Genomic DNA, 27,127 nt, shown 5'->3' with positions numbered 1-27,127 from the left:
AATGTACATCTCAAGCTGAACACTTGTGAAATGAACTCCCAGGCAGATTGGCATTTTGTTAAATGAGATAATGGAGGAAAGTGCTCACAGCAAGACACACACTGTGATGGTTCTTGATGTCTAAAGTAGAAGATGGCAGCCCCAACCTCTAGAAATATGATAGTCACTCAGTCCATCTGTAGTGGGCTTGAAATAGTTAAAGAGGAGCATGCCCATGGCTGGAGAGGTCTAAACACAAGCCACAGTGAGTAACCCAGAGCCCATCCATCCTGCACACTGGAGGAGGATTCGCAAGTTCATTCTCAACTAAGATGTTCCTTTCCTACCAAGAGGCAAGGATGGGGAGTATGACACCTTCCCCTGCCCTGTGGCAGAGAGACTGCCGAGGGAGGGAAGACATTTCCAGAAGAATGGCTGCTGGGGTTTCCCTGGTGGCGCAGTGGTTGAGAGTCCGCCTTCCGATGCAGGGGCGCGGGTTCGTGCCCCGGTCTGGGAAGATCCTACATGCCACGGAGCGGCTGGGCCCGTGAGCCATGGCTGCTGAGCCTGAGCGTCCGGAGCCTGTGCTCCACAACGGGAGAGGCCACAACAGTGAGAGGCCCGCATACCGCAAAAAAAAAAAAAAAGAATGGCTGCTACTGCCAGCATTTCACAGAGGGCACACGGGAGGAACATGAATCTCCTTAAGTTCAAACACTGAACAGATAGGTGCAGTATCACATTTGGAAGAGGACGGATGTAGTTGATGAATATGTTAATTCTGGGCGTAGATTTTTCTGCTTTTGATGGACCAGCGAGGAAATGAGAAATGATCCTTTCTCATGGCCAGTGTGGTGCATGAATCACTGAGGCTGGAAACCCAAAGATCAGATGATGTTAAACCAGAGAGACAAAAATAATAAGATTGGACCAACACAGACCCATCTTCCTTCACTAGGCCGTTCTCAGGTGTTACTGAGTCCATGTTTGTACTGCTCATGGCAGGACGGGCAAATCAATCAAGAGACCGAGGTGTTGGGGCAAGGAGTGGCGACTTTATTCAGAAAGCCAGCAGACGGAGAAGATGGGTGGTCCCAAAGAACCATCTTCCCCGAGTTAGAATTCAGGCTTCGTTTATACTAAAAGGGGAGGGGGTGAAGCCTTGGTTCTGATCCAGCTCTGGAGGGGGTGTGTTAGTTTCTTCCTTCCTGCAGCCATTCACAGGTGGGCCTGGTCAGAATGTTTCCTGTGAGCTAAACAAAGGTATTTTAGCTTAACTCTCATTACCTGGGAGGCAGGGTTCCCAGAGATGGGCCATTATGTTAATTTTAGCTTATAGGCAACATCCCTTTAGTGATTGACTTGTAATAGAATGCAGAGGTTTTTCCCTATTACATAGGTTTTGTCCTGTTTCTCAGGGAGGAAGGATGAGGAGATGACACCATAACTATGCTTGGTATTCCTTGTTGTTTGGTGTGTATGTAATTATGGTGTAACTGACTACTTTGTAAATTGTGTAGAGTATGTTTGCACATTTTATGGAGTCCCTGGCTCTCCCAGGACCCCAGATTCCCCGTTGTTGGCAGGGAGCCCAGGTTTTCCCCAGGTCTTGGGCTTGGGACTGAATGAGCGTCAGTCACTGTGTACTTATACGTAGAAACAAAGGTGAGCAGTGAACCCAGGAGAGGCAACAGGTAAAGAGAGGATAGGTAACAGGTCAAAGGGAATAGAAATCGGCCCTAGGATGGGGGCAGGAAGATGGACCAGACACTGGATCCACAAGAAGACGAAGCCCCATCACAGATGCATGTCAAGACACATGGACAAAGACCAAGGTTGAGAAGCTGGGTAAGCAAAGGTCACACACAACAGGACACAGGAGGACATGGGCTGGTGACCACACATGCCAGGGAGGTGAGAATTAGAAGGAGAGGGGGGTAAAAATCTGTAATAAATTAAAAAAAAATCTTAATTTGTTAAATGAATGATTGCCACTAGTGTAATTGTCTTATCTTAGCCCCAAAAGATTGGGGTTAACTTTACTCTCATCTATCATGGGGCTGCAGCCACAGAAAGGGGCTTCTCTCAGGCCCTGTACTGCCGGCGTCCACCTGGGTTCAATCTACATTTTTTTTTCCCCAAACCTAATCCACCTGCTATGAGGAACATGCTGTAACAGAGATAAGTACAGGGAACTGTGAGTAGAAGCTGGGGGGTGAGGGAAGGCCTGTGGGAACCTGTTACCATGTGGAGGGAGAAGCCCAGACGCAGCAGGCTGTGATGGGGGTGCTGTGGCCAGAGGCCAGGCTGGTACCCTGTGCTTGAGGACTGGGGAAAGCAAGCAGCACAGAGGGGGCTTGGAGAGGCAAACCCAGACGAGAGGCTGAGGGCAAGGCGGGTAACTGCGTCTAACTTCACCATTTTGCCCAAGGCGGGCTCTGATCTCTAGAGCAGGTGGGACAGCTCCTCAAACAGAAGTCACCCCTGATCTGCCCTTCTCAGTCCCGGGAGGAGTGCGCTCCAGGCCACCGCAAAGGTAAATATGAGAAGAGTCTCCTGAAAGTAAACAGGGCAGTAAAAGGGATCTGGGAAAGCGAAAGCAGAGTCTGAGAGCGGGAGCACGAAGTCAGGAGCCGGGAGAGGTGGAGGCGTGGGTCCTTTCTCCTGGAGAGACAGGGGAGCTTTGTGCGCTGGCCTCGCATCTCTGGCTGCGCGCGGCCGGGCCGGGGCCATGCGAGGGCCGCTCCTCTCCACGCTTCTCCTGGCTGCTCTGTCACAGGTACGTCCTGGGTCTCCCACCACTCCTTCCCCCAGGGGATGCGGCGACTCCTATTTCCTCAGGTCAGAGATAAAAAGGAAGAGAAGATGGGGGAAGAGGAGGGATGCATTTCTTGTGGAAATACTTGCAGACGAATAGGGAGCCATTTTCCTCTCCAAATCGAGTCCTGTTTTGGTTCATTAGCTTCGGGAAAGAGTGAAAAACATTTCTCCCTTTCGGGGAAGGGCACTTAATCCTGCTTCCGATATGTTTGAACAGCTCCCAGATTTTCATACGGTGTATTTTTTACTGGAGTCTGCTGGCACACGCACTTGGGGAGCGGCAGCCCAGTGGGTGGGGTGGCTGTGGTCCTCTGCGGGCGCCAGCCCGGGCAGAAGGCACAGAGCCGCTGGAAAAAGTGATCCTAATGGCTTTCTTCAGCTAAGCCTGTCCTTGTAGGAAAGGAGCTTTTCGGAGCAAACATTTATATTTTTAAAACATTCTATTTCTTTTTTCTTAACCCATGAGTTTTTCACTTTTCATGAAAAGGAATCAGTCCAGGAGATTTTTAAGTAGTTCACACAGCAGACCAAAGGGAAGTTTAATTTAATATGAGCAATTCTTTGCTTTAGTGTTTTTTATTAAGACCATTAAAACAGGGTGACTTATTTATGGATTTATTTACATGGTGGAGGTTTTCGCTAGCCCAGAAGACAGAGCTTTTGAAACGTGGTTATTTAGAATACAGGGATGTGTCTGTGAGTTAATTTGATTGAGGCAGTAAGTAGTAGATGTATTTTAGAAAACAAGGGGTTGAAAATTGTTATATGTGGAGAGATTGAAGATTTTAAAAGGGTCATAACAAGAATGTCAGTGGTACCATTATGTGGAGGGGTGCTTTTCTCCAGTAGGGGTGAGATGGGGCTGCCTATTGCCTATTCCACTGCTCTTGAGAAAAACCCTGTCATTTTTGTTGACTGAGAACTACAGCATCTCCCTAAACAGCAAATATTCCAACAGAGAGAGATGCGCGCAAAGTAAGAAACAAACACAAAAAGGGGTTATGTAGAGAGCAACAAGAAAATATTATGCTTAATGGCAAAGTTAAGGGTCTGATAATACCTACCATTTATAGAAAATCTACTATGTGCCATGCCCTGTGCTATGCACTTTAGTCATTATCTTAATCCTCAAAATAACCTTGCAAAGTGGACATTATTAGCCCTGTTTTACAGAGGAGGATTGAGGCTCAAAGATCAAATAAATGCAAGTTATCTAAATCCCAGAGTTATACTAAAGCTCAGCTCTGTGGTCAAGACCCCTCATTGTTTCTGTTGTATTATTCTGATGATTCTTTTGTGGTCTTGAGCTTTTGATTTTGAAAACAATCAAAATGTCTGAAGAAAAAATTATATACAGTTTTTTACATTTACCCACATATTTGCCATTTCTGGGACCCTTGATTTCTTCCTGTATTTCTAAAGTACTATCTATTGTAATTTTCCCTTCAGACTGAAGAGCTTCCTTTAGTATTTCTTGTGAGACAGGTATGCTAGCAACAATTTCTCTCAGCTTTTGTGTATCTGGAAATGTATTTAATTTTACCCTCATTTTAAAAAGATAATTCCACTGGAGAAAGAACCTCAGGTTGACAGTTTTTTTTCTTTCAACATTCTGTCTGGGGGCCTTGTTCTCCTTCTCCACCTCTTTTTTTAAAGACATAGGTTTTTTGGCGTAGTTTTAGGGTCACAGCAAGTTTGAGAGGAAAGTACAGAGATTTCCTGTGCACTGCCTCCCCTCCACCCGGATTATCTGTGTCCCCCACAAAAGTGGTACACAACTGATGAAGCACACTGGCACATCATAACCATCCAGAGTCCATCACTTACATTACGGTTCACTCTTGGTGTTGTACCTTCTGAGTTTGGACAGATGTATAATGACATGTATCCACTATGACAATATCGTACAGAGTATTTTCGCTGCCTTAAAGATCCTCTGTGCTCCACCTATTTATCCCTTCCCCCAACCCCTGGCAACCACTGATCTTTTTACTGTCTCCATAGTTTTGCCCTTTCCAGAATGTCATATAGTTGGAACCATACAGTATGTAGCCTTTTCAGATGGGCTTCTTTCACTTAGTGATATGCATGTCTTTTCAAGGCTTGATAGCTCATTTCCTTTTAGCACTGAATAATGTTCCACTGTCTGGATGTATCACAGTTTATCCACTCACCTATTGAAGAGCATCTTGGTTTCCTTCTTTTGATGAGAAGTCAGATCTCATACTTATTGTTATTCTCCTGTGTGTAATACTCCCCCTTTCTCAGGCTGATTCCAAGATTTTCTCTTTATCCTTAGTTTTCAACCGTGTTACCTTTTGACCTCGGAGATCATATAGAAATGCTTCCAGACTGGAGAGATAAACAGGTGTCCCCAGGTGGGAAGTTTGGGGAGCGGGCACTTCATTAGAGGGAGCAATGTGAGGAAAAGCCTGACCTTAGAGGAGGAGACCTCAGAGGAGGAGAAACTGACCTGGTGCCTCTTGTCAGGTGCATGGCATAGGAGCAGAGTGCATTGAGTGCTACCGCTAGAGAGGAAGGCGAGGACCAGCACACAGAGGGTTTAGATACCATGCTCAGAAGTTTGGACCATATACTGTTGACAGTGGGGAGCCACTGGATGGGCTTCAAGGAGATGAGGAGTAAAATCAGATACAGTGGTTTTTTTAAACTTAAAAATTTTTTTATTTTTTTATACAGCAGGTTCTTATTAGTTATCCATTTTATACATATTAGTTTATACATGTCAATCCCAATCTCCCAATCCATCACACCACCACCTCCACCGCCGCCACCACTTTCCCCCCTTGTTGTCCATACGTTTGTTCTCTACATGTGTCTCAATTTCTGCCCTGCAAACAGGTTCATCTGTACCATGTTTCTAGGTTCCACATATATGCATTAATATACGATATTTGTTTTTCTCTTCCCGACTTACTTCACTCTGTATGACAGTCTCTAGATCCAACCATGTCTCTATAAATGACCCAATTTCGTTCCTTTTTATGGCTAATATTCCATTGTATATATGTACCACACCTTCTTTATCCATTTGTCTGTCAATGGGCATTTAGGTTGCTTCCATGACCTGGCTATTGTGAATAGTGTTGCAATGAACACTGGGGTGCATGTGTCTTTTTGAATTATGGTTTTCTCTGGGTATATGTCCAGTAGTGGGATTGCTGGGTCATATGGTAATTCTATTTTTAGTTTTTTAAGGAACCTCCATACTGTTCTCCATAGTGGCTGTATCAATTTACATTTCCACCAACAGTGCAAGAGGGTTCCCTTTTCTCCACACCCTCTCCAGCATTTGTTGGTTGTTGATTTTCTGATGATGCCCATTCTAACTGGTGTGAGGTGATACCTCATGGTAGTTTTGATTTGCATTTCTCTAATAATTAGTGATGTTCAGCAGCTTTTCATGTGCTTCTTGGCCACCTGTATGTCTTCTTTGGAGAAATGTCTATTTAGGTCTTCTGCCCATTTTTGGATGGGGTTGTTTGTTTTTTTGTTATTAAGCTGTATGAGCTGCTTATAAATTTTGGAGATTAATCCTTTGTCCGTTGCTTCATTTGCAAATATTTTCTCCCATTCTGAGGGTTGTCTTTTGGTCCTGTTTCTGGTTTCCGTTGCTGTGCAAAAGCTTTGAAGTTTCATTAGGTCCCATTTGTTTATTTTTGTTTTTATTTCCATTTCTCTAGGAGGTGGGTCAAAAAGGATCTTGCTGTGATTTATGTCATAGAGTGTTCTGCCTATGTTTTCCTCTAAGAGTTTGATAGTTTCTGGCCTTACATTTAGCTCTTTAATCCATTTTGAGCTTATTTTTGTGTATGGTGTTAGGGAGTGAACTAATCTCATACTTTTACATGTACCTGTCCAGTTTTCCCAGCACTACTTATGGAAGAGGCTGTCCTTTCTCCACTGTACATTCCTGCCTCCTTTATCAAAGATAAGGTGATCATTCATATGTGCGTGGGTTTATCTCTGGGCTTTCTATCCTGTTCCATTGATCTATCTTTCTGTTTTTGTGCCAGTACCATACTGTCTTGATTACTGTAGCTTTGTAGTATAGTCTGAAGTCAGGGAGCCTGATTCCTCCAGCTCCGTTTTTCATTCTCAAGATTGCTTTGGCTATTCGGAGTCTTTTGTGTTTCCATACAAATTGTGAAAGTTTTTGTTCTAGTTCTGTGAAAAATGCCAGCGGTAGTTTGATAGGGATTGCATTGAATCTGTAGATTGCTTTGGGTAGTAGAGTCATTTTCACAATGTTGATTCTTCCAATCCAAGAACATGGTATATCTCTCCATCTATTTGTATCATCGTTAATTTCTTTCATCAGTGTCTCATAATTTTCTGCAAACAGGTCTTTTGTCTCCTTGGGAAGGTTCATTCCTAGATATTTTATTCTTTTTGTTGCAGTGGTAAATGGGAGTGTTTTGTTGATTTCACTTTCAGATTTTTCATCATTAGTGTATAGGAATGCAAGAGATTTCTGTGCATTAATTTTGTATCCTGCTACTTTACCAAATTCATTGATTAGCTCTAGTAGTTTTCTGGTAGCATCTTTAGGGTTCTCTATGTATAGTATCATGTCATCTGCAAATAGTGACAGCTTTACTTCTTCTTTTCTGATTTGGATTCCTTTTATTTCCCTTTCTTCTCTGATTGCTGTGGCTAAAGCTTCCAAAACTGTGTTGAATAAGAGTGGTGAGAGTGCACAACCTTGTCTTGTTCCTGATCTTAGTGGAAAAGGTTTCAGTTTTTCACCATTGAGGACGATGTTGGCTGTGGGTTTGTCATATATGGCCTTTATTATGTTGAGGACAGTTCCCTCTATGCCTACTTTCTGCAGGGTTTTTATCATAAATGGGTGTTGAATTTTGTCGAAAGCTTTCTCTGCGTCTATTGAGATGATCATATGGTTTTTCTCCTTCAGTTTTTTAATGTGGTGTATCACGTTGATTGATTTGCATATATTGAAGAATCCTTGCATTCCTGGAATAAACCCCACTTGATCATGGTGTATGATCCATTTAATGTGCTGTCGGATTCTGTTTGCTAGTATTTTGTTCAGGATTTTTGCATCTATGTTCATCAGTGATATTGGCCTGTAGTTTTCTTTCTTTGTGACATCCTTGTCTGGTTTTGGTATCAGGGTGATGGTGACCTCGTAGAATGAGTTTGGGAGTGTTCCTCCTTCTGCTATAGTTTGGAAGAGTTTGAGAAGGATAGATGTTAGCTCTTCTCTAGATGTTTGATAGAATTCGCCTGTGTAGCCATCTGGTCCTGGGCTTTTGTTTGTTGGAAGATTTTTAATCACAGTTTCAATTTCAGTGCTTGTGATTGGTCTGTTCATATTTTCTATTTCTTCCTGATTCAGTCTTGGCAGGTTGTGCTTTTCTAAGAACTTGTCCACTGCTTCCAGGTTGTCCATTTTGTTGGCATATAGTTGCCTGGAGTAATCTCTCACGATCCTTTGTATTTCTGTAGTGTCAGTTGTTACTTCTCCTTTTTCATTTCTAATTCTATTGATTTGAGTCTTCTTCCTTTTTTTCTTGATGAGTCTGGCTAATGGTTTATCAATTTTGTTTATCTTCTCTTGGAACCAGCTTTTAGTTTTATTGATCTTTGCTATCATTTCCTTCATTTCTTTTTCATTTATTTCTGATCTGATTTTTATGATTTCTTTCCTTCTGCTAACTTTGGGGTTTTTTTTGTTCTTCTTTCTCTAATTGCTTTAGGTGCAAGGTTACGTTGTTTATTCGAGATGTTTCCTGTTTCTTAAGGTCGGATTGTATTGCTATAAACTTGCCTCTTAGAACTGCTTTTGCTGCATCCCATAGATTTTGGGTTGTCGTGTCTCCATTGTCATTTGTTTCTAGGTATTTTTTTATTTCTGCTTTGATTTCTTCAGTGATCACTTCGTTATTAAGTAGTGTATTGTTTAGCCTCCATGTGTTTGTATTTTTTATGGATCTTTTCCTGTAATTGATATCTAGTCTCATAGCATTGTGGTCAGAAAAGATACTTGATACAATTTCAATTTTCTTAAATTTACCAAGGCTTGATTTGTGACCCAAGATATGAGCTATCCTGGAGAATGTTCCATGAGCACTAGAGAAAAATGTGTATTCTGTTGTTTTTGGATGGAATGTCCTATAAATATCAATTAAGTCCATCTTGTTTAATGTATCATTTAAAGCTTGTGTTTCCTTATTTATTTTCATTTTGGATGATCTGTCCTTTGGTGAAAATGGGGTGTTAAAGTCCCCTACTATGAATGTGTTACTGTCAATTTCCCCTTTTATGGCTGTTAGTATTTGCCTTATGTATTGAGGTGCTCCTATGTTGGGTGCATAAATACTTACAATTGTTATATCTTCTTCTTGGATCAATCCCTTGATCATTATGTAGTGTCCTTCTTTGTCTCTTCTAATAGTCTTTATTTTAAAGTCTATTTTATCTGATATGAGAATTGCTACTCCAGCTTTCTTTTGGTTTCCATTTTCATGAAATATCTTTTTCCATCCCCTTACTTTCAGTCTGTATGTGTCTCTAGGTCTGAAGTGGGTCTCTTGTAGACAGCAAATATATGGGTCTTGTTTTTGTATCCATTCAGCCAGTATATGTCTTTTGGTGGAAGCGTTTAGTCCATTTACATTTAAGGTAATTATCGATATGTATGTTCCTATTACCCTTTTCTTAATTGTTTTGGGTTCGTTATTGTAGGTCTTTTCCTTCTCTTGTGTTTCTTGCCTAGAGAAGTTCCTTTAGCAGTTGTTGTAGAGCTGGTTTGGTGGTGCTGAACTCTCTCAGCTTTTGCTTGTCTGTAAAGGTTTTAATTTCTCCATCAAATCTGAAGGAGATCCTTGCTGGGTAGAGTAATCTTGGTTGCAGGTTTTTCTCCTTCATCAGTTTAAATATGTCCTGCCAGTCCCTTCTGGCTTGCAGAGTTTCTGCTGAAAGGTTAGCTGTTAACCTTATGGGGATTCCCTTGTGTGTTATTTGTTGTTTTTCCCATGCTGCTTTTGATATGCTTTCTTTGTATTTAATTTTTCACAGTTTGATTAATATGTGTCTTGGCATATTTCTCCTTGGATTTATCCTGTATGGGACACTCTGTGCTTCCTGGACTTGATTAACTATTTCCTTTCCCATATTAGGGAAGTTTTCAACTATAATCTCTTCAAATATTTTCTCAGTCCCTTTCTTTTTCTCTTCTTCTTCTGGAACCCCTATAATTCGAATGTTGGTGCATTTAATGTTGTCCCAGAGGTCTCTGAGACTGTCCTCAGTTCTTTTTATTCTTTTTTCTTTATTCTGCTCTGCAGTAGTTATTTCCACTATTTTATCCTCCAGGTCACTTATCCATTATTCTGCCTCAGTTATTTTGCTATTGATCCCTTCTAGAGTATTTTTCATTTCATTTATTGTGTTGTTCATCATTGTTTGTTTCATCTTTAGTTCTTCTAGGTCCTTGTTAAATGTTTCTTGCATTTTCTCTATTCTATTTCCAAGATTTTGGATTATCTTTACTATCATTATTCTGAATTGTTTTTCAGGTAGACTGCCTATTTCCTCTTCATTTGTTAGGTCTGGTGGGTTTTTGTCTTGCTCCTTCATCTGCTGTGTGTTTTTCTGTCTTCTCATTTTGCTTATCTTACTGTGTTTGGGGTCTCTTTTTTGCAGGCTGCAGGTTCATAGTTCCCATTGTTTTTCGTGTCTGTCACCAGTGGCTAAAGTTGGTTCAGTGGGTTGTGTAGGCTTCCTGGTGGAGGAGACTAGTGCCTGTGTTCTGGTGGATGAGGCTGGATCTTGTCTTTCTGGTGGGCAGGTCCACGTCTGGTGGTGTGTTTTGGGGTGTCTGTGGACTTATTATGATTTGGGACATCCTCTCTGCTAATGGGTGGGGGTTGTGTTCCTGTCTTGCTAGTTGTTTGGCATAGGATGTCCCGCACTGTAGCTTGCTGGTCGTTGAGTGAAGCTGGGTGCTGGTGTTGAGATGGAGTTCTCTGGGAGATTTTCACCGTTTGATATTATGTGGAGCTGGGAGGTCTCTTGTGGACCAGTGTCCTGAATTTGGCTCTCCCACCTCAGAGGTACAGCACTAACTCCTGATTGCAGCACCAAGAGCCTTTCATCCACACGGCTCAGAAGAAAAGGGAGAAAAAGTAGAAAGAGTTAGTAGAAAGAAAGAAAGCAAGGAAGGAAGGAGGGAGGGAGGGAGGAAGGAAGGAAGGGAAGGAAGAAAAAAAAGATAAAGTAAAATAAAATATAGTAAGATAAAATATAATAAAGTTATTTAAAAAATTATTAGGAGAAAAACACAAAAGAACGGACGGATAGAACTCTGGGACAAATGGTGGAAGCAAAGCTATACAGACAAAATCTCACAGAGAAGCATATGCATATACACTCACAAACAGAGGAAAAGGGGAAAAAATCATAAATCTTGCTCTCAAAGTCCACCTCCTTAATTTGGGATGATTCGTTGTCTATTCATGTATTCCACAGATGCAGGGTACATCAAGTTGATTGTGGAGCTTTAATCCGCTGCTTCTGAGGCTGCTAGGAGAGATTTCCCTTTCTTTTCTTTGTTCTCACAGCTCCCAAGGGCTCAGCTTTGGATTTGGCCCCGCCTCTGCGTGTAGGTCGCCGGAGGGCGTCTGTTCTTCGCTCAGACAGGACGGGGTTAAAGGAGCCGCTGATGCGGGGGCTCTGGCTCACTCAGGCTGGGAGGAGGGAGGGGCACGGAGTGCGGGGCGAGCCTGCGGCGGCAGAGGCCGTAGTGACGTTGCACCAGCCTGAGGCACGCAGTGCGTTCTCCCGGGGGAGTTGTCCCTGCATCCCGGGACCCTGGCAGTGGCAGGCTGCACAGGCTCCCCGGAAGAGGGGTGTGGATAGTGACCTGTGCTCGCACACAGGCTTCTTGGTGGTGGCAGCAGCAGCCTTAGTGTCTCATGCCTGTCTCTGGGGGTCCGCGCTTTTAGCCGCGGCTCGCGCCCGTCTGTGGAACTCCTTTAAGCAGCGCTCTTAATCCCCTCACCTCGCGCACCAGGAAACAAAGAGGTAAGAAAAAGTCTCTTGCCTCTTCGGCAGGTCCCGACTTTTCCCCGGACTCCCTCCGGGCCAGCCGTGGTGCGCTAACCACCTGCAGGCTGTGTTCATGCCGCCAACCCCAGTCCTCTCCCTGGGATCCGACCGAAGCCTGAGCCTCAGCTCCCAGCCCCGCCCGCCCCGGCGGGGGAGCAGACAAGCCTCTCGGGCTGGTGAGTGCCGGTCAGCACTGATCCTCTGTGCGGGAATCTCTCCGCTTTGCCCCACGCACCCCTGTTGCTGTGCTCTCCTCCGCGGCTCCGAAGCTTCCCCCTCCGCCACCTGCAGTCTCCACCCGCGAAGGGGCTTCCTAGTGTGTGGAAACCTTACCTCCTTCACAGCTCCCTCCCACTGGTGCAGGTCCCGTCCCTATGTTTTTGTCTCTGTTTATTCTTTTTTCTTTTTCCCTACCCAGGTACGTGGGGGGTTTCTTGCCTTTTGAGAGGTCTGATGTCTTCTGCCAGCATTCAGTAGGTGTTCTGTAGGAGTTGTTCCACGTGTAGATGTATTTCTGGTGTATCTGTGGGGAGGAAGATGATCTCCGTGTCTTACTCTTCCGCCATCTTCCCGGAAGTGATCAAGGTTAATTCTTTGTGCATTGATTCGTTTGCAAATATTTTCTCCCATTCTGAGGGTTGTCTTTTCGTCTTGTTTGTAGTTTCCTTTGCTTTGCAAAAGGTTTGAAGTTTCATTAGGTCCCATTTGTTTATTTTTGTTTTTATTTCCATTACTGTAGGAGGTGGATCAAAAAAGATCTTGCTGTGATTTATGTCAAAGAGTGTTCTTCATATGTTTTCCTCTGAGAGTTTTATAGTGTCCAGTCTTACATTTAGGTCTCTAATCCATTTTGAGTTTATTTTTGTGTATGGTGTTAGGGAGTGTTCTAATTTCATTCTTTTACATGTAGCTGTCCAGTTTTCTTAGCACCACTTATTGAAGAGACTGTCTTTTCTCCATTGTATATCCTTGCCTCCTTTGTCATCAATTAGTTGACCATATGTGCGTGGGTTTATCTCTGGGCTTTCTATCCTGTTCCATTGATCTATCTTTCTGTTTTTGTGCCAGTACCATATTGTATTGATTACTGTAGCTTTGTAGTACAGTGTGAAGTTAGGGAGTCTGATTCTTCCAGCTCTTTTTTTTTTTCCCTCAAGACTGCTTTGGCTATTTGGGATCTTTTGTGTGTCCATACAAATTTTATTTGTGAATTCTATCAAACATTTAAAGAAGAGGTAACTCCCATCCTTCTCAAGCTCTTCCAAAAAACTGAAGAGGAAGGAACACTCCCAAACTCATTCTATGAGGCCACCATCACCCTGATACCAAAACCAGACAAAGATACTACAAAAATGAAAATTACAGACCAATATCATTGATGAATATAGATGCAAAAATCCTCAACAAAATACTAGCAAACAGAATCCAACAACACATTAAAAGGATCATACACAATGATCGAGTGGGATTTATACCAGGGATGCAAGGATTCTTCAATATACACAAATCAATCAATGTGATACACCATAGTAACAAACTGAAGAATAGACACCATATGATCATCTCAATAGATGCAGAAAAGGCTTTCGACAAAATTCAACACCCATTTATGATAAAAACTCTCCAGAAAGTGGGCATAGAGAGAACCTACCTCAACATAATAAAGGCCATTTACAACAAACTCACAGCAAATATCATTCGCAATGGTGAAATACTGAAAGGATTTCCTGTAAGATCAGGAACAAGACAAGGATGTCCACTCTCACCACTATTATTCAACATAGTTTTGGAAGTCCTAGCCATGGCAATCAGAGAAGAAAAAGAAATAAAAGGAATGCAAATTAGAAAAGAAGAAGTAAAACTGTCATTGTTTGCAGATGACATGATACTATACATAGAGAATCATAAAAATGCCACCAGAAAACTACTAGAGCTAATCAATGAATTTGGTAAAGTTGCAGGATGCAAAATTAATGCACAGAAATCTCTTGCATTCCTATACACTAATGATGAAAAATCTGAAAGAGAAACTAAGGAAACACTCCCCTTTACCATTGCAACAAAAAGAATAAAATACCTAGGAATAAACCTACCTAGGGAGACAAAAGATCTGTATGCAGAAAACTATAAGACACTGATGAAAGAAATTAAAGATGATACCAACAGATGGAGAGATATACCATGTTCTTGGATTGGAAGAGTCAATATTGTGAAAATGACTATACTACCCAAAGCAATCTACAGATTCAATGCAATCCCTGTCAAATTACCAATGGCATTTTTTACAGAACTAGATACAGTGTTTTTTGTTTTGTTTTGTTTTGTTTGTGTGTGGAGATGCTGGGGACCGACAGGTATGTTTTTTAAGAGCTCCTTAAAGCAGTGACGTGGTAGATTTGTTGAAGTCATTCTTGAGGGAGGGAGACCAGTTAGGAACTGCAGTAGTACTTGGTAGCAGTGAAAATGAGGGAAGAGTGACTAGTTTTAGGGCTATAAGGATGATAAGCAGGATTAGTTGTTAAATGACTATGGGAGGTGAGGGAGAGGAAGGTGACCTGGACGACTCCTAGCTTCCTATCTCCAGGGTATGGAGAAGCTGTCTCGGGTGGGTGGGGCAATGTTGAGTTTGGGACGTGAGTTTTTCCTGTCGGACGTTCTAGTGGAGACGTCCAGTAGGCAGCCAGCTATATGGGTCTGCACTCAGCGGGGCAGTCCTGGATGGAAATTTATATCTGAAGCTGCATAGGGTCGAAAATGACGGCAAGGGTGTTGATGAGATGGTCAAGAGACAGTGTGCAGGGTGAGAACAGCAATACATTAAGGTCACGAAACACCAGTGAGCTTAGATCTAAGTCAAATGCAGCGTAACAGGAGCCTGCAAAGGAGATTGAGAAAGTATGTCCAGAGGTAGGGGTAGAACTGGGCAGGGGTGTGGGGCTGGTGTAATGAAAGCCAAGAATTGAGAGTCCAACACGTTAGAGAGGGGAGGATGGAAAGTTCATGAACATGAGCCCAGCTGAGAGGCCACCGAACCCGGCAAAGGGTCCCTGGTAACCACGTCTGAACCTGGGCAAGAATGCGAAGCAGGCGCTCGCTATGTGTAGCCTTGATATTCTGCCCCTCTACATTCGGGATTTCCATTGTTCCTCCTCGTCCTTCAGAAGCCCAGCACTGTATCCTCAAAGTCTATTCTCACATGGTATATTCAACTCAAATAGTAGCTGAAAGTGTTACTCTGGGGAATACATGTCTCATCAGTGGTAAGAAAAGAGGCTGGGCTTCCCTGGTGGCGCAGTGGTTGAGAGTCCTCCTGCCGATGCAGGAGACACGGGTTCATGCCCCGGTCCGGGAGGATCCCACATGCCGCGGAGCGGCTGGGCTCATGAGCCATGGCCGCTGAGCCTGCGCAAAAACAAAAGGCTTAAGATTTAATGGTGGAATTTCAAACAGATACTTTTAAATGTAGGGTTGTTTTTGGTTTTTTTTCTGATTCTGACTTTCTTTTTCATTGTCCAAACTTTTTCTTTTTTTATATTAGCTATCTGTTTTATACATATTAGTGTATATATGTCAATCCCAATCCCCCAATTCATCCCCCCCAACCGCTTTCCCCACTTGGTGTCCCTTAAATGTAGGGTTTTTGAGTTGGAAAGAGGTTTAGGATGTCTGAATCAGTCCAACTGCCTTCAGTTCCATCAGATAAAAATTGAGAGTTAATTACAGAAATTACTTGCCAGGCACTGTGCTAAGTGCCACTTGTACACCAGCAAGGGAACCTCAGGTCCCTGTGGTTGGGTAGCTGTAGGGTGAGTGGAGAAGACAGGCACTTATACACTAACTTTAGTACACCGACAGGTAAAAGGGAGCATGGAGAGGTTATAGAAAGTCTTCTGGAGAAGGTGGTAACTCAGGGAAGGAGTGGGGGCAGGTGAAGAAGGTTACAGGTGGAAGGAACAGCCTCAGATATGCAGGGAACGGCAGGCACTTTCACTCGCTAGAAGCTAAGGAATCTAAGGAACGCAAGAGACGAGGAGGGCCCTGAACGTTGTGCTCAGGAGCTTGGACTTCCCTGCAGGTCGCTGACCTTCGGGTGTGAGGGATGAAGGAGATGGAACAGGTGAGGTTGATCTCAGCTTCCTGGCTTGGGGAACTCAGGGGATGATGCCACCATTCACTAAAATGGGCACTAGCTGAGAGCAGTTTCTTGTGGGGAGGGAGAAAGTGAGGTGCTTGTGGGACATCAAAGTGGGATATACCCCGAAGAGATGAATGAGTTAGTTGTGAGCTCAGGGGGAGAGTCTGGGCTAGAGAGGAAAAACAGATGCAGAGATTCAGTGATCTGTTCAATATCAAAGCTGGTTGGTGGCAAGATCTGGCCTGGGGAAGGGAGGAAGGTAAGGATTGAGAGCTCAGGCTCTGGAAGCTGCCTGCGTGGCGTAAGTCCCTCTTCTTCCACTTACTTGATATGTGACCTGGAGTAGGTTAAGCAATCAGAGCCCCATAGTCCTCCCTTGTAAAATGGGGTATATTGTTTCCTATTGCTACTGAATAAATTGCTAAGGTCTTCAAACAGCACAGATATATTATCTTACAGTTCTGGCATCTGTAGTCTGGAAACAGAGCTAAAATCAAGGCAGGGCTGTGTTCCTTCGGGGGAGTCTAGGGGAGAGCCTGTCCTTTGCCTTTTCCAGCCTTTATAAGCTGCCTGCATTCCTTGGCTTGTGACGCCCCCCTTCAGCAGCAGCATCGTGTTACCTCTGCTTCTAGCATCACATCTTCTCTGACACACCTCCCTCTCTCCTTTCCTTGTAAGGAAGAGTAGATTGGAGGGGAGAATTGGGAGTTTGTTTTTGGTCATGTGAAGTTTGCTATGCCTGTCAAATATCTAAGTGGAGATCTATTAAGTAGGCAGTTTGAGTTCAGAAGAGAGGCCTGGGTGGAGATGTGAGATGCAGTGAAGGAAGTTACTTCAGAGGTCTTTACCCACAGGGGGTTTCAGTGTTTAGAGATGAAGATGATGAGAAGAAGCTAGCAGAGGAGACTGAGAAGGAGCCATCAGTGAGAAAGGAGGAGAAAGAGTCATGTGTTGGAAGCTGAGTGCAGAAAAGTTTAAGGAGCAAGTGATCATGTCAAATACTGAGAGATACTATTATTGTTACAATTCACCACACTGTATTCTCGTACTCTGGGGGAAATCTATTTCCAGAAAACCTCTGAAATTAGTTTGAGGAGCTATTTCTAACATCACCTTTGTTGTCAAATGAAGTTCTACTGCAGGGCCCAGGGCACTGGGCTGTTAGACACAGCGCCCGAAGGAAGGCCTGGTGAGGTAGCAGAAGTGCACCATCGTCAACAGTTTTGTCACTGGCCCTGTCAGTGCGCTCACCAGAAGCCCAGCTGCCCTCCTGGAGTGAGCCTGGTGAGGGATGGCTGTGGATGCTGTAAAATCTGTGCCAGGCAACCAGGGGACACCTGCAACGAAGCTGACCTCTGCGACCCCCACAAAGGGCTGTACTGTGACTACTCAGCAGACGGGCCTACGTACGAGACTGGAGTGTGTGCATGTAAGTGTTTCCTTCTGCACTGGCTGGCGAATGTGGAGTCTAGACAGGATTTTTGCCTGCAATTGTTACTTTGGAATAATCAGCTGAATGTGACTAAATAAGAGGTGGGTTTAGTGTCCATGCACCAGTGAGACTAGCCTTCTCATCTTGGACACCATGTGAAATGAGCAGATGTTACACACACATTCAGAAACCTGTTACTTTTATTGCATTGAAATGATCTTGCAGTTCTTCTCAGGTAATTGCTTTTAATGATAAAAATAGGAGAAATTATGTAAACGGCCTGACTCATTAAAGTGCCACAAATGACAGCTTTCGTTACTACTGTCAGAAGCAATCTGAATTCAACCTTTTCTGTGACTAAAAAATAATCTTTTTTAAAATGTAAGGATGTATATCTAGTATTCAGACATACAGCTTTAATCTCGGCCTTTCCAACTAACCGTCAAGTTACTGTACTTTTAAAATTTATTTTATTTTATTTTTGGCTGCGTTGGGTCTTCGTTGCTGCACACGGGCTTTCTCTAGTTGCAGCGAGCGGGGGCTACTCTTCGTCGTGGTGCGCGGGCTTCTCACTGCGGTGGCTTCTCTTGCTGCGGAGCATGGCCTAGAGCTCGCAGGCTCTAGCGGGCAGGCTCAGTGGCTGTGGCGCATGGGCTTAGTTGCTCCACAGCTTGTGGGATCTTCCCGGACCAGGGCTCGAACCCATGTCGCCTGCTTTGGCAGATGGATTCTTAACCAGTGCATCACCAGAGAAGCCCAAGTTACTGTACTTTTTACTGAGGCACATTTGTAAAAAAGAAGGTAGGGGCACCCCACATCACAACAGGATCCTCAGCTTTATGGGCCTCAGCTCCGGAGACTGCTTGAACCATCTAAACCTATGCCTTGACAATCATTCAGGATACTGATTTATTGAGGATTAAAAAAAAATTTCTAAGGGAAGAGAAATACTCATGTCAGCTGGGTGGTTAAGTTACACTGTAGAAAAGTCTAAGTGGGAAGGAAAACTACTAGCAGAAGTTTGGTTGTAAGTATGGAATGAGAACACATGTCTGGAGTTGGACTGAATGTGTGGAACAGTTCAAGTTGATAGCCTGATGCCCCTGTCAGCACTTGACTATTGTATATTGGTTAAGAATATAGGGTCTGGGTTCAAATTCTGAGTTCTGTCTGCTGAGTGACCTTGATCAAGTTGCTTAACCTCTCTGTGCCTCAGTTATATGTACTTCCTATTTTATAGAGTTGTTAGGAGGATCAAATGAAATGAAGACACAAAACCCAAAACACCTAACACAATATCTGGTATGTAGTAAATTCTCAAAAATGTTAGCTATTACTTACGGAAATTCAACAGGAAAAACGTGATCTATCAGACTCTGGCATTCAGGATACCCCTTTCTCCCAAACAGTGCCAGGCAAGGTATTTCATTAACCTAACACTTAGTGAGCATTCACTACTGAGCTAGACACTGTGACCAGCAGGTGGGGACACAACAGGGAAAAAAGAGATACAGGTCCTGCCCTCGCGGAGTCAAAGTTTATTGTGTCAGACGGATCTTTCCACAAGTAATTTTATGTACAATGTGATGAGTATTGTAACAGAGCACAGCCATGAGGATGGGGGTGGGGACGGTCTATAACTGGGGTCACAAACTATGGCTCAGGGACCAAATCCGCTCCACAGTCTGTTTCTGTAAATAATGTTTTATCAGAGAACAGCCACACCAGTTCAGTTACATATAGTCTGTGGCTGCTTTACAATAGCAGGGTCTAGTAGTTGCAACAGAGACCGAATGATCTATAAAGGCTTAAGATATAACTTTACAGAGAATGTGCTGATTCATCATTATAGAACAATGTTTTTTAAACTTTTTTTTGGTCTGAGGATCCCTTTAGTCTTAGAAATTAATGAGGACCCAAAGAGCTTTTGTTTATGTGAGTTACCTCTTGGTATTTAATGGATTAGAAATTTAAAAATATTTACTGATACATTTAAAAATAACAAACCCATTGCAAATTAATAAGAATAATATATTCTTTGTGAAAAAATTTTACTTTAAAAACAAAGAAATTAGAGAAGAGTGGAAGTGGAATTGTTTTACATTTTTGCAAATCTCTCTAACAGAAGATAGATTCTTACATCTGCTTCTGCATTCAATATATTGCTATATGTTGTTTTAGTTTGGGATATATGAAGGGATTCCAGCCTCACACAGATACGTTGTTGGAAAAGGAAGGAATATTTTAACAGACTTTTCAGATAATTGTGAATATTCTTTTTTCATATTATATTAAAACTTGAGAAGTGGAGTTTCTTAAAAATTAGCTGCATCACTGCTAATCGTGTGGAATCGGAAACCAAATCAGTGAACTTTTCAGACTCTGTGACATTAAAATACTTTCCTCTATTCAAAGGCCCACTTGGAATGGGGCTTTTCCTCAAGTATAATTTTGTAATACCATGCATTGGTTATTTGGAAAATACCAGTTTGGAGCAATGGGTTATATGGATATTTTAAAATATCACATTAGTTAGTACCAAAATTATCAGAAAAGTCTACATATTGGGTAGCTATAAAGATCTCAGTGGTGTACACAAGTTTTCCAAAATTCTAATTTTTGCTCAAAAGCTTAAATTCTGTCACTGGCAACAAGTACTGTCAGTTGTTTTCCTTGAAGTGACAGGCCCGTTTCATTGATTTTCAAGAAAATGTCTGCCAAATACCCAAGTCTGAATAACCATGAGGTATCTGTCAATCATTTCTTCAGGGGAAATTACCACTAAAAAAGTGGTTACTTCGGCCCACAACCCAAACAATAACATAGGTGCTTTTCCTCGCGATAACTATTGTACTTTGGTACAATATCTAGAGAAAGGCTCTATGTAACTTCCTGTTTTGTCACACAGAATATTAAAAAGACATGTATATTTGATCACTCAGATTTAATAAAATTAGTAATTTTTACTGTGTCATCAAGGACATTCTTAGGTAGAACTAAGAACTTTAAAAAACAGTACATTTATGTACAAGTGTATGGCAAGGAAAAATAGTGACGAACCTGTAGAGTTTGATTCACGCTGAAGTGCCGGCAGCAGTTTTAGCCACTGCTGCTTTTGCACTATCAGCACAAATGTCAACACAGTGCAGTCAGTCACATCTTAGTATTCTGAAAAGGTTTTGACCTTCCAGTTCTGTGAAAGGTCATCAGCTACTGTGCAGTACTGTAAACAAATTATGATTTCTTCACCCATTCACTTATCCTAACTCCCTAGGAATATATCCCAGCCTGTTGTTGGGCATCTGGGGATGTCTGTCTCACCAGCCATCAACCCAGCTCTGAGGTTTACAGTCATTATCCCAGTGCTATACTCATAGTGATTTTTTATTAACTTTACTCAAGAACAGGGAACAGGGTCTTAATTTTGAAGGTGACTACTCAGGGCTGATAATCTACGATATAATGAAAATGTCTCATTTTCACTTTTCTTTTTTGCGGTACGCGGGCCTCTCAATGCTGTGGCCTCTCCCGTTGCGGAGCACAGGCTCTGGACGCGCAGGCTCAGCGGCCATGGCTCACTGGCCTAGCCGCTCCGCGGCATGTGGGATCTTCCCGGACCGGGGCACGAACCCATGTCCCCTGCATCGGCAGGCGGACTCTCAACCACTGCGCCACCAGGGAAGCCCTCATTTTCACTTTTTACAGATGTTCTGTGAAGGAGGTTTCAGATGTGGCCTAAAAAATTGAGAACTATATTTCATAAAGGAGATAGCAATTTCCTCTATGGTTTATAACTGGAAGTCTAGACTATCAGTTATGGCTTCTTTGGTGATTTTGCTCTTTTCTCTTTTCAGACCTTGTAGCTGTGGGATGTGAGTTCAACAGGGTACATTATCATAATGGCCAAGTGTTTCAGCCCAATCCCCTGTTTAGCTGCCTCTGTGTGAGTGGGGCCATTGGATGCACACCTCTGTTCATACCAAAGCCGGCTGACAGGCACTGCTCTAGGGCTAAAGGTGGAAAGAAGACTGATCAGTCAAAATGTGGCCTGAGGTCATCACAACAGCAGCTGTCAACAAGCTACAAAACAATGCCAGGTACTGATAAGTACAACTGTCTCTCATGTATGACTTCGCCTGGTTTTCTTTCATGTTCCTTTTACGTACCATAGGAACTAAGTAGGTACTTACTGATTGGTGATCAGTGTGAGATTTAGTTTGAGTGTGCCATCATACTCGGTCTCTACCTCAGGCAGGTATGCTCTGAGTATCTGTAAAGGGAACTTTATAATGTTTTCGATTTTTTCCTTTTTTTTTTTTGGCCACGCAGCTCATGGGATTTCAGTTCCCTGACCAGGGATTGAACCCACGCGACGTCAGAGAGATCACTGAATCCTAACCACTAGATCACTAGGGAACTCTCCAAATATTCCAGTTTTTGAAAGCTCTGCTAGGTCAGGAAAACTCTTCTAACTACCTCTACTTATTTCCATTTAACCTCATCTCAGGCAAACTGACCAAATATTATCCACATGTTCCCTGGCCTGGAAAAACTTTTATCTGTATTGTTCTATTATGGGCAAGAAGTATGAACCATCCAGTTCCAAAAATTTCCAAAGGCAACTTTTCCATATGGTAAAAGCAGAAATGGAAGGCTATGATCAAAAATATTTGAGGGTACGTTGACTTGTAAACGTTTCTAAAAACAGAAAAAACTAATATAAAATTACCCTTTCATTCACTGAAAATGAAGCTTAACAATGACCAACTTCTCTAAATAAATGTGCACACAGGCATTTTTAAGTAGGTTACCCAGGTATGTGTGTAGTCAGAAACTTGTAATGAGAATCCTTATTACTCATCTGGAGCACCTGGCCATTTACAGTTGGCCTCAGTATATTCACAAACCTTATAGTTTGGTCTGCTCTAAGCTAGCATCTTATTTAGGTGCCAGGGTTTTTGGGGGACAGGAGTTTCAAAAATGCCAGCAAATGAAGCACAGGTGAGGAAGGACTCAAAAAGGGGCAATATTGATGCCTGGTTATTATTCACATCTGTGCTTTCATCCAGAAATTAAGAATGCCTTTTTCTTGAAATTTGGAGCTTAGTAAATGAAAGGTGCCATGGAAATATGGAATACTTATGTATGCTAAAGACTCCTAAATTCACTTATGTGGATAGTTAATAAAAGCAACTATAATCAGAGAAATGAGTCTTAGATCTGTAAAAACGAATTCTTAAAGGAACATCCTCTGGGATTCCAATTATGCCAATTCATAAAACTTTAACAGGTTACAGCAAATCGGCATTCACCATCCGCGGTTTTCAGCTAACCGCGTGATACTGCTAATGCTCTAAAAGTTTTGAAAATATAAGCCAAATTTTTTTTTTTAACAAATGTACAAGAACAGTTGATTTTCTGCATTGGATCTTGGTGACTCAGGGTTAAGTTCTTAGAACCCATGCGTGAACCTCCCTGGTGAGACCACCGTAGAACAGCAGTTGTCCCCAAGGCCAGGCCTTTGGGTCTAGGTCAAGTTGGTCTCATTTGTGAAGTCAGAGCAGTTTCAGTGGATTCACTTGGAACCTGGTTGGAGGAGGCGTCAGATGGTCATTCTTAGTGGTCCGTACTTTGCTACAAAAAATGAGAAAATCTCCCAAGTGTTCCCTGGTAATTAAAATATAGGCCTAGATATGTTTAAAAGGAAGTATATGTTCAGTTTAATGTCTCTCCTCTGCTTAACTTTGAAACTGTACTTACGGGCCCAGACAGGAGTTTGCTTTCAAAGTTGAGCACAATGACACACGCATACTTTAAGATATATTTGTGATAGTAATTTATATACTTAATTAATTCCAGACAGTCTACAGTTGGAATCTAGCTTTTGCTTGGTCAGCAGGAAGCATGCAATGACATAATGCCCCTATGCTTTTCTCACTGCTCACCAAACACTGAACTTGTACTTTGAAAATTTCTTCTAGTTTTCTTGCCCTTTAATGAATGTTAAGCAATTCCTGAATGCAGCTCTTGGCTTAACTCTAAGGGGGTTCTTGGTAATATGATAATCTAACCTACCTTTGTTTATTGCAGATGCATGCCAAGCTTTTAACCTGCTTCCTGCGCTGAGGTCTTTAAACTGTTGTCTACCTTCCAGGTATCTCCATTTCTCTGCTTCCTCTCCCTCAGTTCTGTGTGCAATGGCAAGATCCTACTGTAATAACACTGACAACAGTAACAAAAAGTATCACTTTATTCAAAGATAGCACATACTTCAAAGTGACTCTTCCCTATCAAGAAGGCATTTTTTTGAGGGGGGGTGGGTGGTTCCTTTTTAAATTGACATTTTCAAGTAATGTAGCCTGAATTTTGCTGTGTTAATTGCAGACTCAAATCTCCACCTTACTCCCAAAGCACCCACTTTAGGATGCATATTAACCTGAAGGAAATGCTTTGAGACAATGAACCAATTAGTAGTTTGCTTAAAATGAACCAAGTGCCTGATTCATTCATGAGCAGAACAAGAGGGAAGCTCCCCATGGATTTACAAGAAGATGGAAGAATTATTATGCACTCTTTATATCTTCATTATTCACCCCGTCCCCTCCCTTGTTTCTCCTAAGCTGCAGGCAGTGGAGGGGGGCTCTGTCTATCCAACCCACTCACCCACAGATCCGTCCACGCACTCCGAAGTGAGATGAAATGTCTAGACAACAGAGGGAACACCGTAGGCCTGATACCACAGGGAATGTAGTAGTTAAGCTGAGTGAGGAAAATGGACTGCGCATCTTTCATGACTTAGTGTACGTATTTAGGTTAGTTCAGTGTAACGTAGAGAGTGTTCTAAAAGACTAGATTTTAAAAAGCGGAGAAGAAAATAACTGGTCTCATGGATAGCTGAATTCTCAAATGTAACTTTTGTATTTTAGATTTTAACATCACGAAATTTAACAGTAAGACCACCTTGTTCTGATTAATATCTTGAATTCCCTAATCCTACTGATGTCTGTTTCAACCTCTGTTGAAAATAACATCAAGCGTGAGGCAAGAACCAGGGAAAAGGCAGATATCCATCAAAGCATAAGCCTGTTTAGTGCTCAGAGGACGGGCTACGCAGAAAGAAGCAAATGGGTACTTTACTCAGTTTTTCAAAGATAAAGTATTTTTATTCCTCCTAAGATACTGCACTGTAACACTTGACTGAAAGATAATTTGGGGAGTGGGAAAAAGAATAATTAGACCATGAGCTTATTTTATTCTGAATTACTTTATATAAAGTTCAGATCTATTAACTATTAGCTTAAAAATAATGATTAAAAATTATCTACCTACATGAATACATATTTATACACATGCACTCCCTCCTCCTTTATTTTAGCTTATAGGAATCTCCCACTTATTTGGAAAAGAAAATGTCTTGTGCAAGCAACAAAGTGGACCCCTTGCTCCAGAACATGTGGGATGGGCATATCTAATAGGGTAACCAATGAAAACAGCAACTGTGAAATGAGAAATGAGAAAAGACTGTGCTACATTCAGCCTTGTGACAGTAATATATCAAAGACAGTAAAGGTAAAGTTTAAGTAGATTTAACTTCATGATAATTCAATACTGAGACGCCTGAAAAGTATGTGTGTCTATGTATGTGTGTGTTTTGGAAGTGTTTATTAATAAAACCACTTCATTATAACTCTTAAAGTCAAACTGTCTTGGAGGAAAGCAGATTATTAACTGCACTTTGTGGAAAAAATTTCACCAAGCAGAGAGGTAATGTTAGGGTATCTAGAATCAACAGGTTAACAGCTTACTAGCGTGGGTCTTGTTCAGCCTGATTTGTTGGGGCACCCCACCATGTATATTGTTTTTTCAGAGAGGATCCTTTTCAGATTCTACCTTCTTTTTCCTATATTAATTTTATGTAGTGGAATCAGAGCAATTGATAAAAGATTTTGGTTGCTACATCATAATTATAAAAACATTAGGAACATCAGAGAAGTTCTGATCTTATGTATCACCAACTTGGAGAGGGAACCACACTATTTCCAAAATGCTTTGCTTAGCTACTACTTGCCAAAGGACTATGATACAATAATACATACTCTAAGATTGCTTGGTATAACTAGAGCTGGTCCTGCTTCTGTGACTGTCTCGAGTAATTTTTAGAAATGCTGCAAAACCAATCTTATCCCTAAGTTATTCCCTATCCTATTTATTAGAAAGCTGACAATTTCAAAGGGATTAAGATGTTCATCTATCCATCTACTTAAAACTGAGCCATGTTAGAGAATTTAAGTCTTGGCCCTTAATATTAAATAAAACAGAAATTTTCATTTATTGTGGAACTTAGTCAAGGGTAGATAGCAGAAAAACATTGGGGAGTGGGTCCTATAATATGATGGAGGAAGCACAGGGAGGACTTCCAAGGTCCTTTGGTGAGAGGGGATTTTAAAGGCAGAAAAGAAAGGGCTGGATGTCACTAAATGGCAACTATTAATGTCCTGAAAATAATTATATCTGTGTATTTATGTAATAGTCCACAAAGTATCGCTTTTCTGGACTACCGTAATCAAGTTTAAAGAGTGACTTCTTAACGTTATATATCTTTTCAGATCCCCAAAGGAAAAACATGCCAACCTACTTTCCAACCCGTCAAAGCTGAAAAATTTGTCTTTTCCGGATGTTCAAGCACTCAGAGTTATAAACCCACTTTCTGTGGGATATGCTTGGATAAAAGATGCTGTGTCCCTAACAAGTCTAAAATGATTACCATTCAATTTGATTGCCCAAATGAAGGGTCATTTAAATGGAAGATGCTGTGGATTACATCTTGTGTATGTCAGAGAAACTGCAGAGATCCAGGAGATATATTTTCTGAGCTCAAGATCCTATAAAGCCAAGCACATGGGGAAAAAGTTAAGGTCAATCATGTCATCACATCAAAATTTAAAATGGTTTTAAAAGGGTGGCAAATCTGCCTTATTGGTTTAAAACAGTAAGAATGCCTAGCTATTCTCAGGTAACTGTATTTAAGGCATTAGAAGCTTTAAAAAAGGTTCTCCTAAAAATATATGTAAAATATGAAAACCTTAAAATTGAGCTCTTAAAGTGTATAATTATGTAATACAAAAGTATTTGGTTCCATCTACATATTCCATAATGAAACGTTATACAATTTACAAGAGAACATTTTATTCTAGAAAATAATCTGTTGAAGCTATATAAAAAGCATATTAAAGTTTTAAAACTGTACTTTGACAATACAGCCTAGGCTCCAATCACATAATCATTATAGGGTGAGCAAGATTTTCTAGATTAAATCTTAACTAGGAATAAGACTAAGCTGTAAATATATTTATTATTTCCATTGCCCTATCCTGAATATCAGTTTACTAAGATTTCTTTTGGAAGGAAAAAAATGGAACTTCTTTGGCCACTGTTGACAACTGTAATCTAAATTTTTATACCAAATACTGTAAAAAACTTAATTTCCAAGATAAAGACCAAGAGCAGTATCCTTACTCTGAAAAGGAAAGAAATTAAAAAAATAACATTAAAGCAAGCACCCAACAGATTTTTCTGGCTTGAAAATAAATTGTTGCTCAAAATTACTTCCTTAAATGATAAATCACCTACGAATTTTAAATATAAATTGTGATTAAAGATAAATT

The 27,127-nt window shown here is 41.7% G+C and overlaps 1 protein-coding gene across 1 annotated transcript in view; it reads left to right on the top strand.

The window, feature by feature from the left end:
* CCN6 (cellular communication network factor 6) overlaps positions 1-26,350 on the top strand; it is a 30,915-nt gene extending 4,565 nt beyond the window's left edge. Inside the window, exons 4-7 of the mRNA XM_065888642.1 lie at positions 17,162-17,459; positions 21,317-21,559; positions 24,838-25,031; positions 26,069-26,350. Coding sequence (XP_065744714.1) covers positions 17,162-17,459; positions 21,317-21,559; positions 24,838-25,031; positions 26,069-26,350 — 1,017 coding nt within the window. The remainder of the gene's footprint in view (positions 1-17,161; positions 17,460-21,316; positions 21,560-24,837; positions 25,032-26,068) is intronic.
* The last annotated feature ends 777 nt before the right edge of the window (positions 26,351-27,127 follow it).

This window comes from Phocoena phocoena, chromosome 12 (assembly GCF_963924675.1).
Source record: "Phocoena phocoena chromosome 12, mPhoPho1.1, whole genome shotgun sequence".
Lineage (NCBI taxonomy): Eukaryota > Metazoa > Chordata > Mammalia > Artiodactyla > Phocoenidae > Phocoena > Phocoena phocoena.
Note: the sequence above shows the minus strand (reverse complement) of the source record. Positions and strands in the feature narration are given on the sequence as shown.